Raw genomic sequence first — 20,603 nt, forward strand, 5'->3', positions numbered from 1 at the left:
GACACATAAGTTTATTAATTAGTTATATATAGTTTTAATCACATATGTCTAGTCTGTTTATCATGTGAACGTCTCTGATTGTCACTGCAGTGACTTCTACTGCATGGGCCCTTAACTATGAAATCAATGATACGTAAGTTTATTTACTAGTTAAGTGGATATGCAGTAAAAGTCATTATATATAGTTTTAATGACCTACGTCTAGTTTGTTCATCATGTGACGTCTGTGATGACCAATATAGTGACTTGTACTGTAGATCCTCATCTGGTTTATTTGCTGCCTTGGTTAAAAAAAGGCAGTTAATGACCGTTGGGGACCTTATGTTCTTCAACCGCCTTTGGGACCGAAATGTCATTAAGTGATATTAAAAGGGTAACTTTGAGAATATCAGGAAACTTTCATCGACATTTGTAAAGCAAACGATGTCGCGGCACTTTTTGGTTCACTCAAAAACTCAAATCATGTCTGGGTCCGGTCATTCCGGTGACGAATGAGGACCTGAAATCTAACGAACCGAATCCATCCAGAGATGGTTGTTCTGCAAGCAGGCTATTACGGTGCTTCGATTTCATTCTCGTTTCCCGAACTAGCGATTATATCCCCAAGACCCAAACTTCCTCCTCCTGAAGCAGTAATTGGTTGTCAGTCGCTCGCTCTCTCTTCTGTGCAGTTGCGTCGACTCAGAGTCGCACCAATATCGTCTACAATGGCCTCCAGGTAAGTAATTTAATGCTGCTTAACGAAAAACAGCTTCAGAACCCTAGTAATCTATTTTTACCTTTCGTTTTCCTGGAAAACGAGAAGAATTTTGTTATTAATTAAGTATATTTATCTAGGTTTTTTCTTTTGAATTGGTTGGCGGTGGTTCTATTCTCTACCATGACCGACAAGTTGGTAGAAGCTTATAGTCTTAAGTTTGTTGTAAAGATGGGGAAGAAGTTTTAAATCCCAAACAATTTCGATATTAGTGTGTTTGTTTCTCTCTGCAGGAGTACTACGCAAGAAGTTCTTCCACCAGCTCTGGATTCTACTTCAGACCCGCCTCCAATCTTTGATGGAACGACAAGGTTTTTTCACATTTGCTTTACTTTTTCTTCGATAAGCAGAATCATGTTTTTTTTAGGTTTATCATTATGCATATGAAGTCGAATGTACGATGTCTTATAGGTTGTATATATCATACACCTGCCCGTATGCACAGCGCGTGTGGATTACCCGAAACTGCAAGGTTGTTTACCCCTTTTCTGTTACTTCGAAATTTTCACAATAAAAAAGATGTTTGCATATCACAGGAAGATAAAACCTGAGTAAGAATCCTACTTTAGTGGATTTTTCTGATAATAAATTTTGTCTTGAATGTATGTTGTCAAATCTTAGAAAGGAAACTCCTTAGCTTGAGCAAAGTTTATTCTGTCTTAGTCACTCTCCATTTCTAATTTGAACTTTTTCTTGGTACTTGGATGTAGCAGGGATTGCAAGACAAGATAAAATTGATTCCTATTGATCTACAAAACAGGCCTGCTTGGTACAAGGAGAAAGTCTACCCAGCCAACAAGGTGATGACGCATTTATGCTTCCAGTATATATTTATATACCGTTCCGTAAAAATTCCACACACATAGTTGCTTTGTGTAAAAGACTTAAAATGTTCTGTAAACACGCAATGAATTGCTGTTATCCATACTTTGTTCACGCTTTGCTTCTGACAGCCGTCCCTATTATATGTATGTAAATTTATTGAAAATGTGATCAATGAACTTGATTGAGAGGGAGCTCTGGATTGTTAGAGAGAGTGAGAAAAACTGATGCCTAAGATACTAATAGCATATTTTTTTGAATTGCTAATTCCTGCACTTTTCTAACGTACATTGTTTCATGAGAACTTCTTATGCAGGTTCCAGCATTGGAACATAACAATGAAGTAAAGGGAGAGAGTCTTGATCTGATTAAATATATTGACAGTCACTTTGAAGGGCCTTCTCTCTTCATTGATGTAAGATTAGAGACTGCTTATCTTTGTTGATCTTTTATGCAGGAAATTAACAATACGTAGCTCTCATTCTCTGAACTGTAGGATCCTGTGAAGCAAGATTTTGCAGAAGAGTTGCTATCTTACACTGACTCATTCAGAAAAGATGTGTATTCTTCGATCAAGGGAAATGTATATGAAGCTGGTGAGCAACACTTGGTACTTTGGATTTTTCCGATCCATATCTGAACATTTATGACTGCACTTGTGAACTGCATCAGGTGCTGCATTTGATTACATTGAAAAAGCTCTATCCAAATTTGACGATGGACCTTTTTTGCTCGGCCAATTCAGTCTTGTAAGTGACATCTTATATCTGTCATATTGCAGTTTGCTGCCAATTAGTTGTTTGAGTCTCGTTTTTTATAAAGTCTTCTGCAGAATATAATGCTTGTTTGGGTATAACCTGGTTTGCAACATTGCAATCGACCTAGTTTTTCTCCTCCTACTCTCAACGTTTTATCTAATAACACCAAAAGTTCCGCTTACTAAATTTATTCTACAGGTTGATATAGCTTATATTCCCTTCATTGAGAGATTTCAGCCATTCTTACTGGATGTAAAGAACTATGACATTACTCTTGGTAGGCCCAAAATGGCTGCTTGGATTGAGGTATAGCACTGTTCAATGTTTCCGACGACCATGTTTTATTTACATGTGTGGATTTTATATTGTCACAATGCATTAGACAAACGTCTACTTTGTCTTGTAAATTAGTTCGAGCATCATAAATTAGGAAAAGACATGAGCATTTGCTTTATCTGAAGTTGATTTTTTCCTGCGAAACAATGCTAACTCGGTTTATTTCTCTTAGATTTCAAGGGAAAATGATCTATATGTTCTGTGTGAATGAACAAAGAATCATTTTTTTTATTGCCCCATTTAGTGAGTATGCATGTTTGGTTATTGGCATTATCATATTGTGGATTCAAATTTGTAGGAGATGAACAAAATTGAGGGTTACAAGCAAACAAGACATGATCCACGCGAACTAGTTGAAAGTTTGAAGAAACGCCTTATGGTGATTCATGTTCACTTCATGATTTTGACTCTTCTTCTATTTCAAAACATTTTTGTGACACTCTTAGACTGTAAGATCATCTAAATTCAGTTAAAATTTTCATTTCTTGTGTGCAGGCTCAGCTCTGAAGTATGGTTTCTCATTCATCTGTGGCCTGGAGACCAACAGATAATTGAAAGAGAAACCAGAAGAAACTATCTAAGAAGCAGCTATGGAAAAAGATGTAGGAAATGGGCCAGATGGAGGAGGGGCTGAGGAGGCGGAGCTCAGCCGCACCTCCTCCCCACCACGTTGAAAAAGATGTCTTGGTCTTTTAGGTTTGAGAGAGAACCGAAAAAGAACAAGGAGGGCAGTCTACTTATAATTTCAACATTACTTGATCTCTGACATCTTTACACTTTATAACTTCAGAAAGAATATTGTTTGTATATGAAGAAAACATCCTTTAAAATTATTATATGGGAAGAGTACATCTCAAAGTCATTGGCTTCAATGATCGGTATGCTCAAAACCTGTTGCTAAAACAACCACAGGGTTTGAGCAAATTAAGCACTGAAACAGGGATGAATGGTCTGCTTCAATGTCTTTATCCTAAAATTTTCAGTAAATCAATTCTACCTGAGAACAACTCAGCTGATAGTAAACAAATGATGCCGGACCTTAGAATAGCTTCCCTTCTTGATAAGTTTATCTGGAGAATCCTGCTTTCAAGCATGAACAGAACCATTTGAAAGGCCCTGTAAGGGGTGCCATTACCAGAGGTTACACAATCCTTCCGTGAGAAGTGTGCGCCGATATATGCAAATCAGATGGCCTAGCAAGCTACTTCAGCAATACTTTCCATATCTTCCTCATATACACAAATAACGACCACACTGAAAGCCCTGCTGAGATATAAAGCAGAATAACACCAGAGGCTACAAGTCCAGGCTCGCTGAGACTGCACAATTAGGGGGAAGAATTATTTACTTCTCTATGCAGAATAAAAATCTGTGCATATCTACCTCGTGGAAGGGATAAAACAAAACCTGCTATCCCGGGTAGCCAGGAGGATGGTTAGAGCAATCATTTGGATCGCAGTTTTCCACTTCCCCAAGTTATTTACAGCAACAGCCTGAACAAGAAATTGAAACAAACAAGTACAAAGATAAGTGTTCACTTGCGTAGGGCATGAAAAGGAAGGTGAATGATAAAGGAATATTCAGGATGTCCAAAATAAGGCAATTGATCAAATATTGGGGAGAAATAACAAACCTCCAAAAGCTTACTATTCTGAGAAGCAGCCCATTCTCTCACTGCCGACATTGTTATCTACAAAAGACATATAATCGAAGAACTAGGTTAAACTGAAAAGCAGTAAAATTGACACTTTCAAAATACACGGTTCATTTGAATCAATCAATAATTGGATTCAACATTCAAATCTATGTTCTTTCTCACTTGTAGAATAGAGTATGAGACACCAACATGATTGCTCAGCAAAACATTCTCCATTCATAATCTAATGGGGGCAGCATACCACCATTTGCAGGCAAGTTATGGTTTACTTACATTCTAAGCACAAAAAAATTCAACAAGCATAAGCTCTTTAACTGAATGACAAGCAAATATGTTTCGACTCTTTGGACTAAACGACATATGAATATGGTCAAATAATGCAACCACAGAATCTTCTCCAGCAATCTCCGGCATGTCATGATAAATGCTTCAAACATTATGTCATGCCCTTCAAAGTCCAAAAGCAATCCCTAGAAGATGATAGCCAGATTATGCATTCACCTTGTTCAGCACAAAATTCCTCAATTAAAGAATTTAGTTAGATCTATAAGCATAGTAATCTATTCATTAGACCTTCTGCCAATTACTACAAACAAAAAGTATACTTATGACTAACAGAAGCTTGTTACATATAAAGGCTGAAAACACAAATAACAAAAAAAAATGCGCCACCCAATGCTAAAAACCTGCCTATTTGTGTAGGTAATTAAAAAATACATGCAACTCAAACATTTAGATGGGCAAACATTGATGATTATGGATATGCAAAAAAAGAGCAGTTCAGTATATTACCTCCCTACCAATAATGGCAATAGCAGGTACAGTTAGAAGCCAATGAACTTGTCCAAATATAGCACTTTCAAAAGGTTTGCTACACAACAAGACCAACGTCGCAGCAACCATAAGCTGAATTTAAACCGCATCCTCATAAGTTCAGAAGACCATCATCTCAATGGCAGAGAATAATAACTTAAATTTATTTAAGGATGAAAGACGGAGGTAACACCTTGTCAGCCACTGGATCCAAAAAAGCACCAAAAGAAGACCCTAACATCATCTGTAATGCATCAGAAGATTTAGCCAACTGAATATTTTCTTGAAATAATACCCAAAAATTTGTCCTGCTTTAGAATTCAGAATATATATACCTTCCTAGCGATGTACCCATCAAGCCAATCTGTAATTGCCGCAGCTATGAATATACTTGTTGTGGCAGTCCTTCCCCACCAACTATCCACATAAAATGCTAAAATATCAAAACATAATAAGTCAGTCTCATCAAATTCTGGGTGTCTATGATAATGCCAGTTCATTTTTCTTCATCTCATGCATAATACCAAACAAACCAAATGCTAAATTGTTAGAACCTAGCATTCAGACCCTCATTGAATGAAGATTATTCATTGCAGACAAACGAAAATCAGCAATGTAATCCAAAATAATGCTCAACTCAAAGTCTCAAACATTGAACATCAATTTCAAGCTTTTTTAATAATGCATGGCAAAATTAAAGCAATCTCCGCATCATAAAATTCAACTCAAAAATTCATCACGAGCCACAAAACATGGAATAAAAAAAACTACGATTTGCATCAAAATTCCGGAAAGAATGAACATACTGCAAACAAGAAGAGGCACAGCAGCGACGCGACAAAGGGTTAAGATCGTGGGCAAAGTGAGCAACTTCGAAGACTGATTATTCTGATTTTGCATCGAAGGCGACGGCAAGGGCTGCTGCTGATTTCGGCGGTCGAGTTTGTTCTTCTGGTCGTTGTTGTTATACGAATAACAACAATCGTCGACAATGCCGGGCTTGCTCTCCGATCCCATACCTGACCCCAACCCAGACGAATGGGACCCGGAGTCTCTGTCTGTGGAGAAGCAAGAATTTCGAGACAGAGAATTATGGGTGGTGCGAAACGCAAGCCCTAGATTCGCTTTACTGCTTTTATAAGGAAGTTGTGCGTAACGTGTTATCCTCCGCCTCTCTCTATAAATAAGCGATATTCTCTCTCCTACCTTACCATTAAAGTTGTTTACGTTGTGTTTACGTTTTGTGGTGGTTGTGGCGGTGGTGGTGGTAAAGGAGCGCAGCAATTTGTAGGGAGAGACCGCCAGTTTGAGGCCCACCATGGTGTCGGAGACGGTGGTTGTCGGGTGGCCGGGCGCCGATTTAGGGTTTAAAGTGGATTCAGTTTACTATTCTGGACCGTGTCACTGCCCGGCGGCTCCGGCCCTTCTAATGGGGGGTTGCTTGTGGGCTGTAGCTACTAAAATTGTTCTGAGCTGGCCCATACTCAGGTTGGAAGCTTTCCTGGGCTGGCCGGCCCCGTCCGTAACAGTTTGTGGGTCAGGCTAGCCACCGAATTAAAAATTGTAGGGCTCGATCCGCTTAGACCCTAAACTACACTACAACATTTCTGACCTATATTTCACTATTTAATTCTTTTAAGAACATTGACTTCTTTTATACGGTCAAGCGGGCCGTGATGCCTAACCGGCCAGAACCCCCGGCCCAGCCCACGAAGGGTTATGAGCTGGGACAAGGACAACGGGCCGCCGGTCCGTTTGACACCTCTAGAGGAGGAGTTCACATTCGGAGCGAGTTGAAAACAACTTAGTTCAGGATTTAACCCTTAACCTTTTACATGTAAGATAAACAATGAAATGAAAAAGGGTAGGTGAAGGAAAAGTCAAATTGGTCATGACCCACGACGAAAAGGTGCAACTTTTTCTTTGGGATTGATATGGTTGCCATTTACAGTAGGCCTACTTGTTTGGGGCCCCACCTGCACCATACTTCCCAATTATTGTCTTTATGGCAATAAACAGGCTAGCAATGTTATACAAAATAAGTTTATCCGCGTCTTATCTTAGTCGTTGAATACTTGAATCTAACGAAGGTTGAAATGTTATATATAAACTCGAAATATTTCATGATTTGATAGCGATCAATTTATTTTTATTTTGAAAAATATTGGATTAGCTGTGTTAAATATTATTATTTATTATTTTTTTTTAAAAGTTGAAACAATACATTATTCAACAATTTATCTATTAACGTCATGGATTCACAACCTACAATACTCTTGCCCTGCATCTTTGGCTCCGCTAAAAAGCAAATTCTGGGACTCCGTGTTAAGAAATCGGGTCCCACGTGTACTAACGTGACGCTAATCTCGCTTACTGCATTTGCATGTGCCAATCCCACTGCCCATAACCCTCCGGCACACACTACTAAACCCACGCGCGCTGCGCTCCATTCAGTTGCAGAAAATCAAGGAAGAAATAGAGAGAGGGAGAAGCAGCCGCGCGCCAGATCTCTATCCTGCTTATCTCTCGCCAATTGAACCCCACGGTTTCAGCGTCACAGACCAATCAAATCCTTCCATGGCAATGAAAGATCCGGCTGTGCTCAATCCCGTCAACGCTCTCGTCACCTTAGAGAACAAGAGGTACGGTTCTTCTATGCCTCTTATCCTCTCCGGTATCGCCACGCGTTCCCTAAGGTTTTTCTTTCCATTTCTGTGGATAATTACTAGAATGTCGTCCGAATTTTGATGTTCAACTGCCTTGATCACATCGATCGTTACTTTGTAGTTGGCGAGTCAGCTTGTTGGATCCTGATGATCGGATTGTTTTAACTTCCGGTGCTTCGATTTCCTGTTTGTTTGTGTTTTCTTGAGAATCTTGATCGGAAGTTGGAATTGATCGCGTCGGTGTAATGAGTTTAGTTTAGGATTCTAGTTCTAGTGCGGCATGAAATTTTTGCTAGGATCAGTGTGATGAATTTAGTTTAGGATTCTAGTTCATGAAAATTTTGGTCAGTGGAGATTTTTTTTAAGACAATGCTGAGCGATATGGATGGTAGAATTGGGCTCTTGAGTGGAATATGTTGTTGTCAAGTTTGAGTCAACGCCTTTTAGAAGCAGAGAGCAGGTAATTTCGAGTTGAATTTTGGACTTGCTTGAAACATTTACTTGTGGTGCCTGGGATTCCCCTATTCCCCTGGTAGAGAGTTACACGTGAACAAGGTAGAGTTACAGGGGTGTAATTTAGAGGTCACAAGTTAGTAAGGTCTGCGTATCAGTGTATATACTGTCTGTCTCGACCCTGTCTATTGTGGGAGCCATGTACGGGAGTTGTTTATATTTTTACCTTTTACCGAATTCCCCTAGTGTAGCTTAGCTTAGGCTTAGATTTTTTTTTGTCAAGGTAAAAAATGCATTTGAAATTTTAATATCTATTAATCGTATAATAGAGTATTTTGTTTGCTCTCAAGAGCTTATCTTTGCTTTGGACAGGGATACATATGGTTTTGCAGTGAGACCTCAACACGTGCAAAGGTACCGAGAATATGCCAACATCTATAAGGTATTTTTGTGCTTGCTTGTAGTATTTACCTTTTTAGAAGATTTTCTTTGTGCCTTTTGTTTTGACTTCTCTGAAAATCCATTAGATTAGACACTTGTATGTAGAGATAGTGAATAATTTTGGTTTGAAATGAATGACTAATGTTCTAAATTCTAATTATAACGAGTCAATCAATTCTGTTAGTCTTGTTTGAGTATAATTTCTAGTTTTCTTGGGTCCTAGATTCATATTATATTAGTATTAGGATATTCCTTTTATTTATTTTCCTATTTTTAAGTGGCCAGAAAGTGTAGTTTAGAAATTTTTTGATGAGGAAAATGATTTCCTTGTTTATTCCAATGGATTTAGGAGGAAGAGGAAGAAAGATCAGATAGGTGGAATACTTTCTTGGAATGTCAAGCAGAGTCTGCCCAATTGCCTGTGAATGGATTATCTTCACATATAGAAAACAAGCCATTGCATGCTGAATCTGTGGAGGTAGAGGCAGTTGATAACTTGGTAAAAGATGTTGAGGGATATAATTTAAATAGTAAAGAGTGTGATACTGATTTATACCCTAAAAATGGTTCAGAGGTGGTGCTACAGTCCAATGCAGAGAAAAAAACTCACAGGGTCCAGTTATGGACCGAGATTAGACCGTCGCTTCGAGCCATTGAAGATATGATGAGCATCCGTGTGAAGAAGAAGGGAAATTTATCTAAAGGAAAGCAAGGTAATCATGGAATGAAACCACTATCTACTTTTGAAGATGCTAGATCTGCAAGAGGAGCATCTGAGGAGGACTCGGAGGATGAATTTTACGATGTGGAGAGGTCAGATCCAATTCAGGATGCTGCTTCAAATGACAATTTAAGTATTTCTGCTTCAGCTGTTACTGCTGCTGATGCAGTCCCCTTGGGATCTTTGTTTCCTTGGAAAGAAGAGTTGGATGTTCTTGTTCGTGGAGGAGTGCCCATGGCTCTTAGGGGGGAGGTAGATTATGCTCTTCTAATCTCTCTCTGCGCTCCCTTACTCAATGTGTTTTCTCCTTTTGATGAAATTTTCTTCTACATGGATAAGTTTAACGAGCGCTGTATGCTTCTGATTTCAGCTTTGGCAGGCCTTTGTCGGTGTGAAGGCACGTCGAGATGAGAAGTATTACCATGATCTTCTTACTCCGGAAACTGATTCCTTTACTAAAGTTGAGCAACCTACCTTGCAGTCAGAAGGTGATAATAAGGGCTCAGCTACAGACTCTGCATGTGTGCCTGAGAAATGGAAAGTGCAGATTGAGAAGGTCATTACATGCATGTATTCAGTTTTGGGCTATCGGGTTTCAATTTCTTTCAGTATCTGTATGCTTCTTTCATGTGTAGTACTATCAATACTAGTTTCTTCAGTTTTTGTGGTCTAAAAATGCAGGACTTGCCTCGGACCTTCCCAGGTCATCCCTGTTTGGATGATGATGGTAGGAATGCCTTGAGGCGGTTGCTTACTGCCTATGCTAGACACAATCCCTCAGTTGGGTACTGTCAGGTATTTGTCTTTTCTAAATTGTCACTCACAAAATGATTCATGCTTTTTTCCTTTGGTAATTTTGTAACTAAAGTGCTAAGGACATATTTGACAAGATCTGTTTCAAAATTATGGCACATTTTACTATAAGCAACATCGTGCATGGACTCGGCTTCGGCTTACCTTACAATAGGAGATCAGAAATACACCCTACAATTGCTGAACCTGTACTGTTCATTTATTGGACACTTCAACAGTGCAGCAGTGCCACATCATCATAAATTTAAACCTAAAAGACTCAAAACCTTCCTTCTTTCCTTCCCTGCTTGACAAATAGATGACAAAAGAAGGCCGATCTCAACCTTTGGTAATCTCTTATTCTCTTGGAAGGTTATAGATTTTGGTGCAAGAAATATGGCAAACTGAATCACCTTACAAGATTTTGGCATGCAAGCATAATATCTTCTATCATATGCTGTATCTCACCCATCTCCTTTTCTGAAACTGTTGCCTTCTTGCATCAAGATTTCTACCTTGCTACACCATGGCTCCAATGCCAATTTGATGAACTTGTGGGAATTGAAGAAGGACCTTAAATAGATACTATGAGTCTCTAGGATTAAATTAACCACTGAAATTTGATATTATTGATAAAGAAACTGCTTTATAAGGAATCTTATGAGACTATTTATATTAGGTTGACAGACTCTTGGAGAATCCTAATTTTGTCAAACTTTCCTTCTAAGACGCTACTTTGACCCCTAAAAAACATAAATCAATATATGGCACTGGCTAGAACTAGACATAATTAATCCTTATTAAAAGGCATAGTTGCTAATATTGATAATTTATTTCTGGTTAGTCTGTTAAGAAAAGCCCAAACCTCCTTACTCAAACTCTCTTTGTCCCCTCACCATCTCCGTCTGCCCTTCCTAATGTGTCTTAATTCGATCTTGTATATCACTGAGCCAGGATTTTAAAAGTAAATTTGACTAATCTATTTGGTACTTCAATGTAAGAAGAGGCTATTTTTATGCCGTCACTGATGGTTAGAATGTTAGATAACATGTTGTACTCAATGAAGTTAATCATCCTCACATAGCAACTGGTTCTAATTCCTTTTTGGTTTTAATCTATATGCAGGCTATGAATTTCTTTGCTGGCTTATTACTACTGCTGATGCCTGAAGAAAACGCCTTTTGGTGGGTTTAGAAACTGCATTGACTTTGTTAATTTAATAGCCTCTTGTTTCCAAATCTCTGGATGGTTAGTTATACAAAATCATTGTGAACCTTGTTTTTTTTCTTCTGTACACTCACATTTTTTAAACTTTCATTGGTTTTCTGGCATGATGCATGATGCGATGTTCTATTTCCACAGCATTCTTCTCATTTTCCTCGTTATTCTTTACGTGGCATTTAAATAGTTTTAAAATTCTCAGGGCATTGATGGGCATTATTGATGAATACTTTGATGGCTACTACTCAGAAAAGATGATAGAACATCAGGTAAAGTTTTCTTTCGTTTTGTTTCTTTTTAATTACCTGCTTTCTCTATGTGTTGTTTCTCCTTGTATGGTACCTGATAATGAGGTTTTAGTTTATCAGTTAACAGCCGCAGATGGGTATCCCGATAATGTTTTCCATTTTCTCAGGTTGACCAACTTGTTTTTGAGGATTTGGTGCGCGAGAGATTTCCTAAACTTGGTTTGCTTTTTTGCTTCTATTTTTCATTTGTTTTCGCGTTCTGGAAGTGTTTCATTTATGAATTATGATGTTTGTTAGTGGTTTCTCATGTCACTTTTATGCTGCTTCAGTCAATCATCTTGATTACCTGGGAGTACAAGTGGGATGGGTTACTGGACCGTGGTTCCTTTCCATATTTACAAACAAACTTCCATGGGAAAGTGGTCAGGTTTTATACTGTATCTTCGAAGAATGAATGTTGTTTGGTTTTATTGAGGAATGCATGTGTCAGAAATCCCTTTCTGAAGTGGCTCTGATATGATTTGCATGGGTTGTTTTATAGCTTCACACAGATTTCTCATCTGAGAGTTTTCTCATGACTGCAGTTCTTCGAGTCTGGGATGTGCTTCTGTTTGAAGGAAACCGTGTCATGCTATTTAGAACAGCTCTTGCATTAATGGAGTTATATGGTACCGAGAGAAATGTTGTGTTTTTTATATTATTTTTTCTTCTTTGTTTTCTTTTATGATGATTTATAGGTACTACTTCAATTTGAGGCAAATTTGTATCATTGTTGGCTTATATAATTTTTAAAAACTTTTAATTTTGCTCAGTACTTTGCAGGTCCTGCATTGGTTACAACTAAGGATGCTGGAGATGCAGTTACTTTGTTACAGTCATTAGCCGGCTCAACCTTTGACAGCAGTCAGCTAGTGTTGACTGCTTGTATGGGTTACCAAAATGTAACTGAGACCAGATTATCCGAGTTAAGAGAGAAACATCGGCCAGCAGTTATAGCTGCAATGGAGGAGAGATCAAAGGGGCTTCAAGCAGGGAGGGATTCTCAAGGTCTGTGTATCTTAACTGTATAATTTTAAGCATGATCCTAAATCAGTGCTGATTGAAACAAATAAAGCTGATGGATTATTGATGCAGAGACGAGTGGTGATTTATCTCGGTCAGAGTCAGGATCTACTAACACAGATGTTGTTCTTATGAGCCTGACAGGGGATGGGGAGATGGACTCTGTCCCAGATCTTCAAGACCAGGTAGCTTACTTTTTTGCTTATTTGGATGACCATTAACTTCTATTGTTTACAATTGACGAGGGTAAATATTTCTGCCTTAACGCTCAAGATGTTTATCCATGTAGTTAATTGTCTTCTGGGGATGTTGTAGGATTTGGGAATTCGAGATTTGAAGAAACAAACCTAACAATCACACCTAAGGTTCCTCGGCTTAACAGATGATTGCACCATAAACCATGAGAAGTTGTAATCAGTCGTCATATTTGAATAAAACGTCACATCCTTATATGGGCTTATATGACTTAACCCTAATAAGCTTGTATGAATGCACTTTTAGTACTAATGGCCAAGTTAAATCCCAACAGCATATTAAACCAAAATAAGACCCAAATGCAAAAGATAAGATGTATAGAATAAGAGGGCCACATCCAAAACAAATTATGCAAGCTCCTAAATCATTCCCCCATCATCTAATGTAGGCAAAATCAAAGCTGGGGTGTTCCAAGTATCCTGTCCACACCTTTTGGAGACTGTAATTGAGTACTGCCACTTATCTGGCTGAAGGACAAAAAATTTGTTGCACGTGCACTCAATTACAGTTTTGAGCGTGCTGAAGCTTTAATCCCATAATCCACATAGTGGGAACTGGGAAGCATTGGTTTTCTCTATCTGTCACAAGGGCGTAGACGTGGTGTTTGCTGATTGCCTGATTCCACATCTGTGTGTGTTATGTGGTTAATGGTTATTGGAATGGGTGACTAATTCTCCTTTCAAACTGGTCTATTGGGTTGAAACACTACATCTAACATCTGGTATGGAGCCAACCTGGCAATACTGTGGATCGGGGGCATTGCATGTGGTCCCACCAGCTCCCCCACGCAACCTGCCACGTCTACTTGCCGGACCCTTGTCATGGGTGCCAGCCTGCCAGGGATTGAATAGGGAAAATTGTCATAGAGGTGTACATACTGATCCCGTCAAGTAACAGTTGTAAAAGATAAAAACAACAAAAGCTCATCTAGCATGCCATGGGGACACTAATATATATATAAATGATGCCTTTAATAAAAGAAACCTAATATAATAAAATAGTTTGGTTGTGGGTGCCATAAGGAGGTAAACTTTTTTTATCTGACAGAAAAATTTAATGTATTTGTGGTTATTTGCATCCTGAAAGATATTATGCTGGAGAAGAACTTGTAGAAATAAGCTGGCATTGCCGCATTGGAGCCTGTTTGCTTTAATTTAATACGTTGTGTCTTCAGTTGGACAATGTCTAAATATGGCATGTCAAGCTTCCCTCTGAAATTGTTGAAGGGAACTGTGTTATCTCCTTTCAATGTTATTTCCAATTTTCTTTGCTACCCTTTTAAACATGATATGTCAAGCTTTCCCCTGAAATTGTTAGGGGAAACTGTGTCCCCACTATGAATACTCGTTTGAATTTTATTTCCAGTGAGCTCTTGCTGCTCTTTTCTATGAGGTTTGTGTTGATAAGCTCTGCATGCTTTTATCAATTCGTGGATTATGTTTAATCTTCTTTATTGATAATAGTTTACCTTCAGCCAATTTAGTAGTTTGAAAATTGTTAAAATGGTATATTTAAGAAATTTCTTCATGATGGGTGGCTCTTAATTTATGATATATATTCAGGTGGTGTGGTTAAAGGTTGAGTTGTGCAAATTGCTGGAGGAGAAGAGATCAGCTGAACTAAGGTTAGTGCTCCCGTTGTGGTGTGTGGCTTCATACTTTATGGATTCTCTGCTATTGAGAGGTGTTTTCTTTTTCCATGTTCTGAACTTATTGGGAATAGCTCCGCTGCCGCATAATAGTATTAATCTTGTATGAAAAAAAGTGATTTTTATGAATCCTTTCTGATGCAAACCTTATGTCTTTTAGAAACCTTGTTGTTATGTGCCATCAAAAAATCTTCACTTCATACCTGTGACTGTGAGGACATTTTTATCTGGTGGCCAGGAAAATCTTGGCTGAAATGTCATCCCAAGTTGTCTTTTGGATGCTTTGTTCCTTGAAATGGGAGGGAACTAGAATGGGCGTGGGTGTAAAATCTGTGATGAGCCTTTGTATTTATCTTCTGGAAATTAGATGGGTGGAGCATTTTCGTTGGTTTAACCATGTGTTCTGGTTCTTGAAGAGTCATGGTTAATTGGTGCTGTTTTTTTGGTGGAGGGAGCTTTAATGCTTTCATATAGTCCAATCGATGGCTGCAAGTGTTGAACATATATAGAGGAAGAAATATGACAGTACATTTTCTGGAACCGCAAAAATAAATCTAGTAATTAAACTTGCCTAAGATTCAACTTACCATTTTGAATATCATATTATAATTCGATCTGGTAGAACATTTAATTAACACGTACTTTCCTTTAAAAATTCATTCCTTCCACGTTAGATAATAGCTTAGAATTTTCAAATTCTCATTCTATGCTTCATTGGTATTGAACTAAATTTTAAGGAAAAGAGGCTTAAATGGAACACTCTGTTTCAGCTACCAAAGGTGACATTATACTATTTCCTAGGCTTCTGATTATTTCTGTTGGAGTAGTTTGTTTTAAACTCTCAGAATTTCATTTTCTGTAGTTTGACTAACAATTTCGTCTTTGCTAGACCTTGGCGTACAATCATCTCTTAGTAAGGCATTGTAAAATAATTGAGTATTGTCTAGGAATATACATGCTTAGAACAACAGATGGAGGTTCTTGTGTATAGGAGGCAAAGACTTCAGGAAAGTTTAGAAGTATTTTTGCAATGCTTCTTTAGGGCGTCATCTGGCAGTTGTCATATACTCCAGTTGTACATTTTTTTTCCTTTATTATTATGTACAGATAGTATGGAGTTGCCTTCCTTTTTATATCATTTCCAAAAAATTTCAGAGCTGAGGAGCTGGAGATGGCTTTGATGGAGATGGTGAAGCAGGATAATCGACGGCAACTGAGTGCTCGGGTATATCCTTTATAACTTCGCTCATGATAGTTTTTCTTCTTCATTTTCTTTGTTTTTTATGCAGGATATGTTTGATTTTGGTGCTGTCGTTGAGGAACTAAAATGTTAAAGGTGATTGGTTAAAGGCAACAGATATCATGATTGATTTCATTCAAAAATGGAAAAAAAAAGGTGTAACTGTAAAAAAAACAGGGAAAATGTTATACTGACAGATGCTTGAAGTATTAGTTTTAAAAGTGAACATGTCAGTAAAACAATCCTCCATTGCAACCCTTAAGCAGCAGTGAAGTTGCTTCACTGCAACCTAGGTGTCTTATGTTCAAACCATGGGAAGAGTTGCTTTAAATATGGAATAGAGCTGCACATATTTGTTCTCCCATTCTCTTCAGGGTTGCTGGAGCTTTGTGCATTGCATCTCAATTTCCTTAGCAAAGCTGTTGAAACGATCCTATTACAAATAATAACTTCATCACATATGGACGGATAATTAGTGAGAAATGAGTGCTAGGGAAAGAAATAAGACTTAGTTCTTGTAATGAAAATTTTGGGTAGATTATGGTTCTTTCAACCCCTGTGAAATAGCCGTATCCATTTCGGATGCTGTAAACTCACTCAGTGCTTTTAATTGCTGACTTTAGTGTCCCACTTATGTGAGGCATGAAAATTGTTTAGTATCCTGGTACTAGTAGTGTGTTGGGTAAGTCGTGTAGTGGTTCTCTTGCATTATCTTGGTCTGAAATTCAGAAGTTATAGAAAAATTTGATTTCTTGTTGTTTAAATATGAATCTGTTTCTTTGATAATTTGATTATATAACTAATGAAAATGACATTCTGTGGTATTTACTATTTTATGTTGTGTTTTCTGACTCTCAATTTCTTCACATATTGAATATCCATTATGATCTTTAGGTTGAGCAGTTAGAGGAGGAAGTTATTGAACTTCGAAGGGCCCTTGCTGATAAGCAAGAGCAAGAAAATGCCATGCTTCAGGTTCAGTTTTGGCGGATGTTCAATTATCTCATCATCTTGTGGAGGTGATTATTTTATATTACTATACCCTTTTTGGTGTAATTGTGAAACTTATTTTCATAGGTCTTAATGCGAGTAGAGCATGAGCAGAAGGTTACAGAAGATGCTCGCAGATTTGCTGAGGACGACGCAGCGGCTCAACGATGTGTTGTTCAAGTGCTCGAGGTCTCTCTCTCTCTCTCTCTCTCTCATTCTTTTCCGCGTTCCGCTTAAACTTGTTGATAAGGTTTCACTTTTGTACGCCCTTTCTTAATTAGTTTTCCTAAAATTTTCTTACGAATAAATGTTCTTGCAGTTTTATTTTGTACACATGATACAGTCTGTTGATCTTGATTAAGGTCCTGCAAAGCATTTATCTTTTATTGTTGGAAATTCTATTATTTCATTGTGAATCATACTCTTTTAGTTGTTCACTGCTCCCATTTGAGATCTGGAGAAAGACCATTTTTAATCATGCGTGGAATCATTTTTTAAGAAGTTGCTGTGCATATCACCTAAACCCCTTTGCCCAACACTTTTGAAGAGCCTCAAAGCACTTGCTCTACATTTTTTCCAGTGTAAATTCAATATTACCATGAAATTTCTTTGGTCTTTGTTAGCATCCGTTATCCTCCGCTTGGCTTCTTTCCTTGCTATTGCTGGAGTAATTCATGTAGCTCTTGTTTATACGTTCTGCTCATTTTTATTATGCTATGTTTTTCTGAGTGTACGCTAGCGAGTTATTTTCCTTTTTTATATTTACGGTCTGGGCCCTGGGGTTGAGCATGGGCTTTGTTTACTCAACTTGCTGGAAGTTTTGGTGTAACTACCCTTGTCGAGGGAAAATAAAAAAGAAACCATAAATCTCCGACCCTAGTTTATCTTTGAACACCAGATTAAAAATCCTAAAGCAGGCCTTGAACTTGAAAGTTAGATTGATACTGGTGTGCTACTTCAGCATGCATCATGCACAAGACTTTAAATGCTTTCACCTGTCTTGTGTTTCTAATGTCAAGAGGCTCTCTTGGAATTAATTTTTTTTTATGTTTAAATGGTTCCACAGGTGAGCATGTGGCTCAGTGGTAGAGTTGCACGGGAGTTTTTTACCTTTTTTTTTTTTTTTATCTTTAAACGGTGTTGTACTGGGAATTTAGGAGTAAATCAAATGAACAGTTACCTTCATTTTTTGATGCATAAACTAATGCTAAAAGGCATTGTTTTCTTCTCTTTGCTTTTTTCAATTTTGATTGTGTGAGCCAATTTTGTGATTTTGGGAATATAATGGAGCATTCATTTACTATAATTATATATGTTCATTCCTTGTGCTTTGTGTGCCAGTCTGCACTTTAACGGTACCAGTGTTTATAACGTTGTCAGAATAAATATGAAGAGGCCCTTGCTTCACTTGCTGAAATGGAGAAAAGAGCAGTTATGGCAGAATCGATGTTGGAAGCTACATTGCAGTATCAATCTGGCCAACTTAAAGCACAACCATCTCCCCGGTTCGTGGTGATTTTTGCTTGTGCCAATTTTTTATACCTGGATGATGTTTCATTTCCTTTGCTCCATGTATCTCATTTTTTAATGTTGTTGTTTTTACTTTCTAGCTTGTTATATGCTTTGTATTTAGACCCCTTGGTGCACTTTGTTAATGAATTGATTTATCATCTTTGAAAGAAATAGATCTGTTGTTGCCTTACCTATTTCCAGTGCAAAATATTAACAGCATGCCTCCCTTGTTTTCTTGAGAGAATAATAAGAATGCTCACATGCATCATTCCATAGATGTTAAAGTACTTCTTCATGGTGCTGGCTAAAAAACAAAAAAGAAAGCAAAAAAAGTACTTCTTCATGGTTAGATATCTAACTTATTGCATTTGTTGGCACTATCAGTTGAAGCTTACTTTTTTTTTTTGTTCTGGTCTTGTTTGGTTTGTAGATCTTTGCATTCCAATTCTTCCTCAATAGACAGCAATCAAGATGTCACGCAAGACCCGCCTACAAGAAAAATTAGCTTGCTAGCTCGACCATTTGGACTTGGCTGGCGTGACAGAAACAAGGTTAGTTATGTACCATTCTGCTGTTGATGATGCTTTTTGTCTGGCTGACAAATAGGACAATAGACAAAGCATCAAACATAGATTTAAGCTCCATATGGCCAGAACATGGTAGAAAATCTTTTTAGACTGTGAAGTAGAACTCTACTCAGGATCTTTAATCAAAAGCTCTTAGAAATCTATGGACTTGTTGAATTCCCAGTAAACATCTGGCAACCTTTTCAATTGACGCAGTCGTAGAGATAACCCATCATTGAAGAAAAATATAGATATACTGCATTGTGATTGCACTTCCTTTGTTTTAACTCTTGTTCTATTGTAGAAGTATGATGTGTTGAATTGCCTGCCTTTTGTCAAAGTATTGGTTATTTGTTATGAGGTAACCAAGGAATTGTCAAAGTATTGGTTACTTGTCATGAGGTAACCAGGGAGCTTACGTCTGATTAGCACATACTTATTCTCTAATCTTTAACAAGACAGCTGTTCAGGTTGTGGGCATGATGGGTGTGATAATTGATTATTGTAGAAAGTAAATCTTTATTAGCAGATTTCAATTTTTTTGGTCATTGTCTGAAAGTGCATGGGGATGATTTTATGTTGTCGTGTGAGATTATCATCATTTAAAACCTTAACTTCTTGTCATTAATAATTTTTCCGGATTATTAATTGTTTTTGCTGGACAAGTTACTGACCATCCAAATTGTCGGAACAAGTTTTTATTATTATTTTTGTTATTGTTTTGGAGAAAGGGTTGCAATTCCTATTGAGATGACTGGCGGTTTCTGTATGGAAATCAGTCGTTTGATCATTGATGACATCCATGCGAATGGTATAAAAGTAGTCTTTTTATGAATTTTTTGAAATATTGGAATATAGCCAACAGGGGTTTACAATGCTGCAATAAAACAAACAGTATACTAGTCTGATGCTTTTTAAGTCCCTGTTAGATTGATTATTATCCATTTCGTTTTTGTTGATATGGTGTGTGAACGGTACAAGTAGCTTTACTATGTATTTTCTGTCTCAACATATCTTTAGCATGATTGTTGCTTTGCGCTTTCAACTCATAGTGTGCTGATTGAGTGCAGCAGGGCAGCCCCGCCAAGGTAGACGAGCCAAGCAACAACAGTTGTTCTAACGAGCAACAGAGTCATACAGTTGAGCAAAAAGATGCTAATGGCATTCAAGTAGAAGACAAGGAGTAGAGAATTTCAAGGCTGTCTTCCCCTTGCATTTCCTTTCTTCACCTTCAACCTTTGAATGTTGTTGGGTTGGAGGATGTTTTTTCTGTACCTATGTGAGTTCATTGATTAGTTATTTGTATGTAAATTTTGGACATAGTGAAGAAGGTAGAGCTAATATCCATTTATTGTTTGTTCATTATGTTGTAATAATGAATGATAGAATAGAAGAAAAGTAGAATGTAAGAAACATGAGATCAAGGGTAAAACAATTGTATAATCTTTGCATCCGCTGGATACATAAGCCACTCGGCCTCTGGGAATCCTTGGTTTTCTTAGTTATTATTTTCCACTAGAGTTTTTCTTGTTACTTGATGTATTATAAAAGGCCTTGTATAATTTGGGGTTGGCTTTCTAGTTCCCTATCCTTGTGTGCTGATGCTTAATTGTATAAACATTCTGAATGACTTTTGATGTTAATT

General features: G+C 37.7%; 3 protein-coding genes across 4 annotated transcripts; 2 read left to right on the forward strand and 1 right to left on the reverse strand.

Moving 5' to 3' along the window:
* Positions 1–419: 419 nt before the first annotated feature.
* LOC119981489 (protein IN2-1 homolog B-like) lies at positions 420–3,531 on the forward strand. The gene is made up of 10 exons (XM_038824628.1): positions 420–718; positions 991–1,068; positions 1,169–1,229; positions 1,471–1,557; positions 1,896–1,994; positions 2,076–2,175; positions 2,252–2,328; positions 2,536–2,643; positions 2,972–3,052; positions 3,169–3,531. The coding sequence occupies exons 1-10, from the start codon at positions 531–533 to the stop codon at positions 3,178–3,180; spliced, it is 891 nt and encodes a 296-aa protein (XP_038680556.1). The 5' UTR covers positions 420–530; the 3' UTR covers positions 3,181–3,531.
* Positions 3,483–6,567, reverse strand: LOC119981488 (CDP-diacylglycerol--glycerol-3-phosphate 3-phosphatidyltransferase 2-like). The gene is made up of 7 exons (XM_038824627.1): positions 5,950–6,567; positions 5,479–5,576; positions 5,337–5,387; positions 5,123–5,236; positions 4,307–4,363; positions 4,081–4,166; positions 3,483–3,992 (listed from the first exon to the last, which is right to left on the reverse strand). The coding sequence occupies exons 1-7, from the start codon at positions 6,461–6,463 to the stop codon at positions 3,875–3,877; spliced, it is 1,038 nt and encodes a 345-aa protein (XP_038680555.1). The 5' UTR covers positions 6,464–6,567; the 3' UTR covers positions 3,483–3,874.
* A 927-nt stretch (positions 6,568–7,494) lies between these two features.
* Positions 7,495–20,572, forward strand: LOC119980529 (TBC1 domain family member 2B-like). Of its 2 annotated transcripts, XM_038823258.1 has the most exons (19): positions 7,495–7,785; positions 8,635–8,704; positions 9,053–9,676; positions 9,795–9,980; positions 10,106–10,219; positions 11,342–11,400; positions 11,640–11,706; positions 11,853–11,904; positions 12,015–12,107; positions 12,270–12,353; positions 12,508–12,732; positions 12,820–12,932; positions 14,565–14,626; positions 15,806–15,875; positions 16,785–16,865; positions 16,968–17,069; positions 18,261–18,385; positions 18,823–18,943; positions 20,029–20,572. In XM_038823258.1, the coding sequence occupies exons 1-19, from the start codon at positions 7,721–7,723 to the stop codon at positions 20,143–20,145; spliced, it is 2,430 nt and encodes an 809-aa protein (XP_038679186.1). In that variant the 5' UTR covers positions 7,495–7,720; the 3' UTR covers positions 20,146–20,572. The 2 variants fall into 2 exon arrangements, with proteins under 2 accessions (XP_038679186.1, XP_038679187.1); XM_038823259.1 differs by lacking the exons at positions 7,495–7,785; positions 8,635–8,704 and having other exon boundaries at positions 9,053–9,181; positions 9,276–9,676.
* The last annotated feature ends 31 nt before the right edge of the window (positions 20,573–20,603 follow it).

The sequence above is a fragment of the Tripterygium wilfordii genome, chromosome 16 (genome assembly GCF_013401445.1).
Source record: "Tripterygium wilfordii isolate XIE 37 chromosome 16, ASM1340144v1, whole genome shotgun sequence".
Lineage (NCBI taxonomy): Eukaryota > Viridiplantae > Streptophyta > Magnoliopsida > Celastrales > Celastraceae > Tripterygium > Tripterygium wilfordii.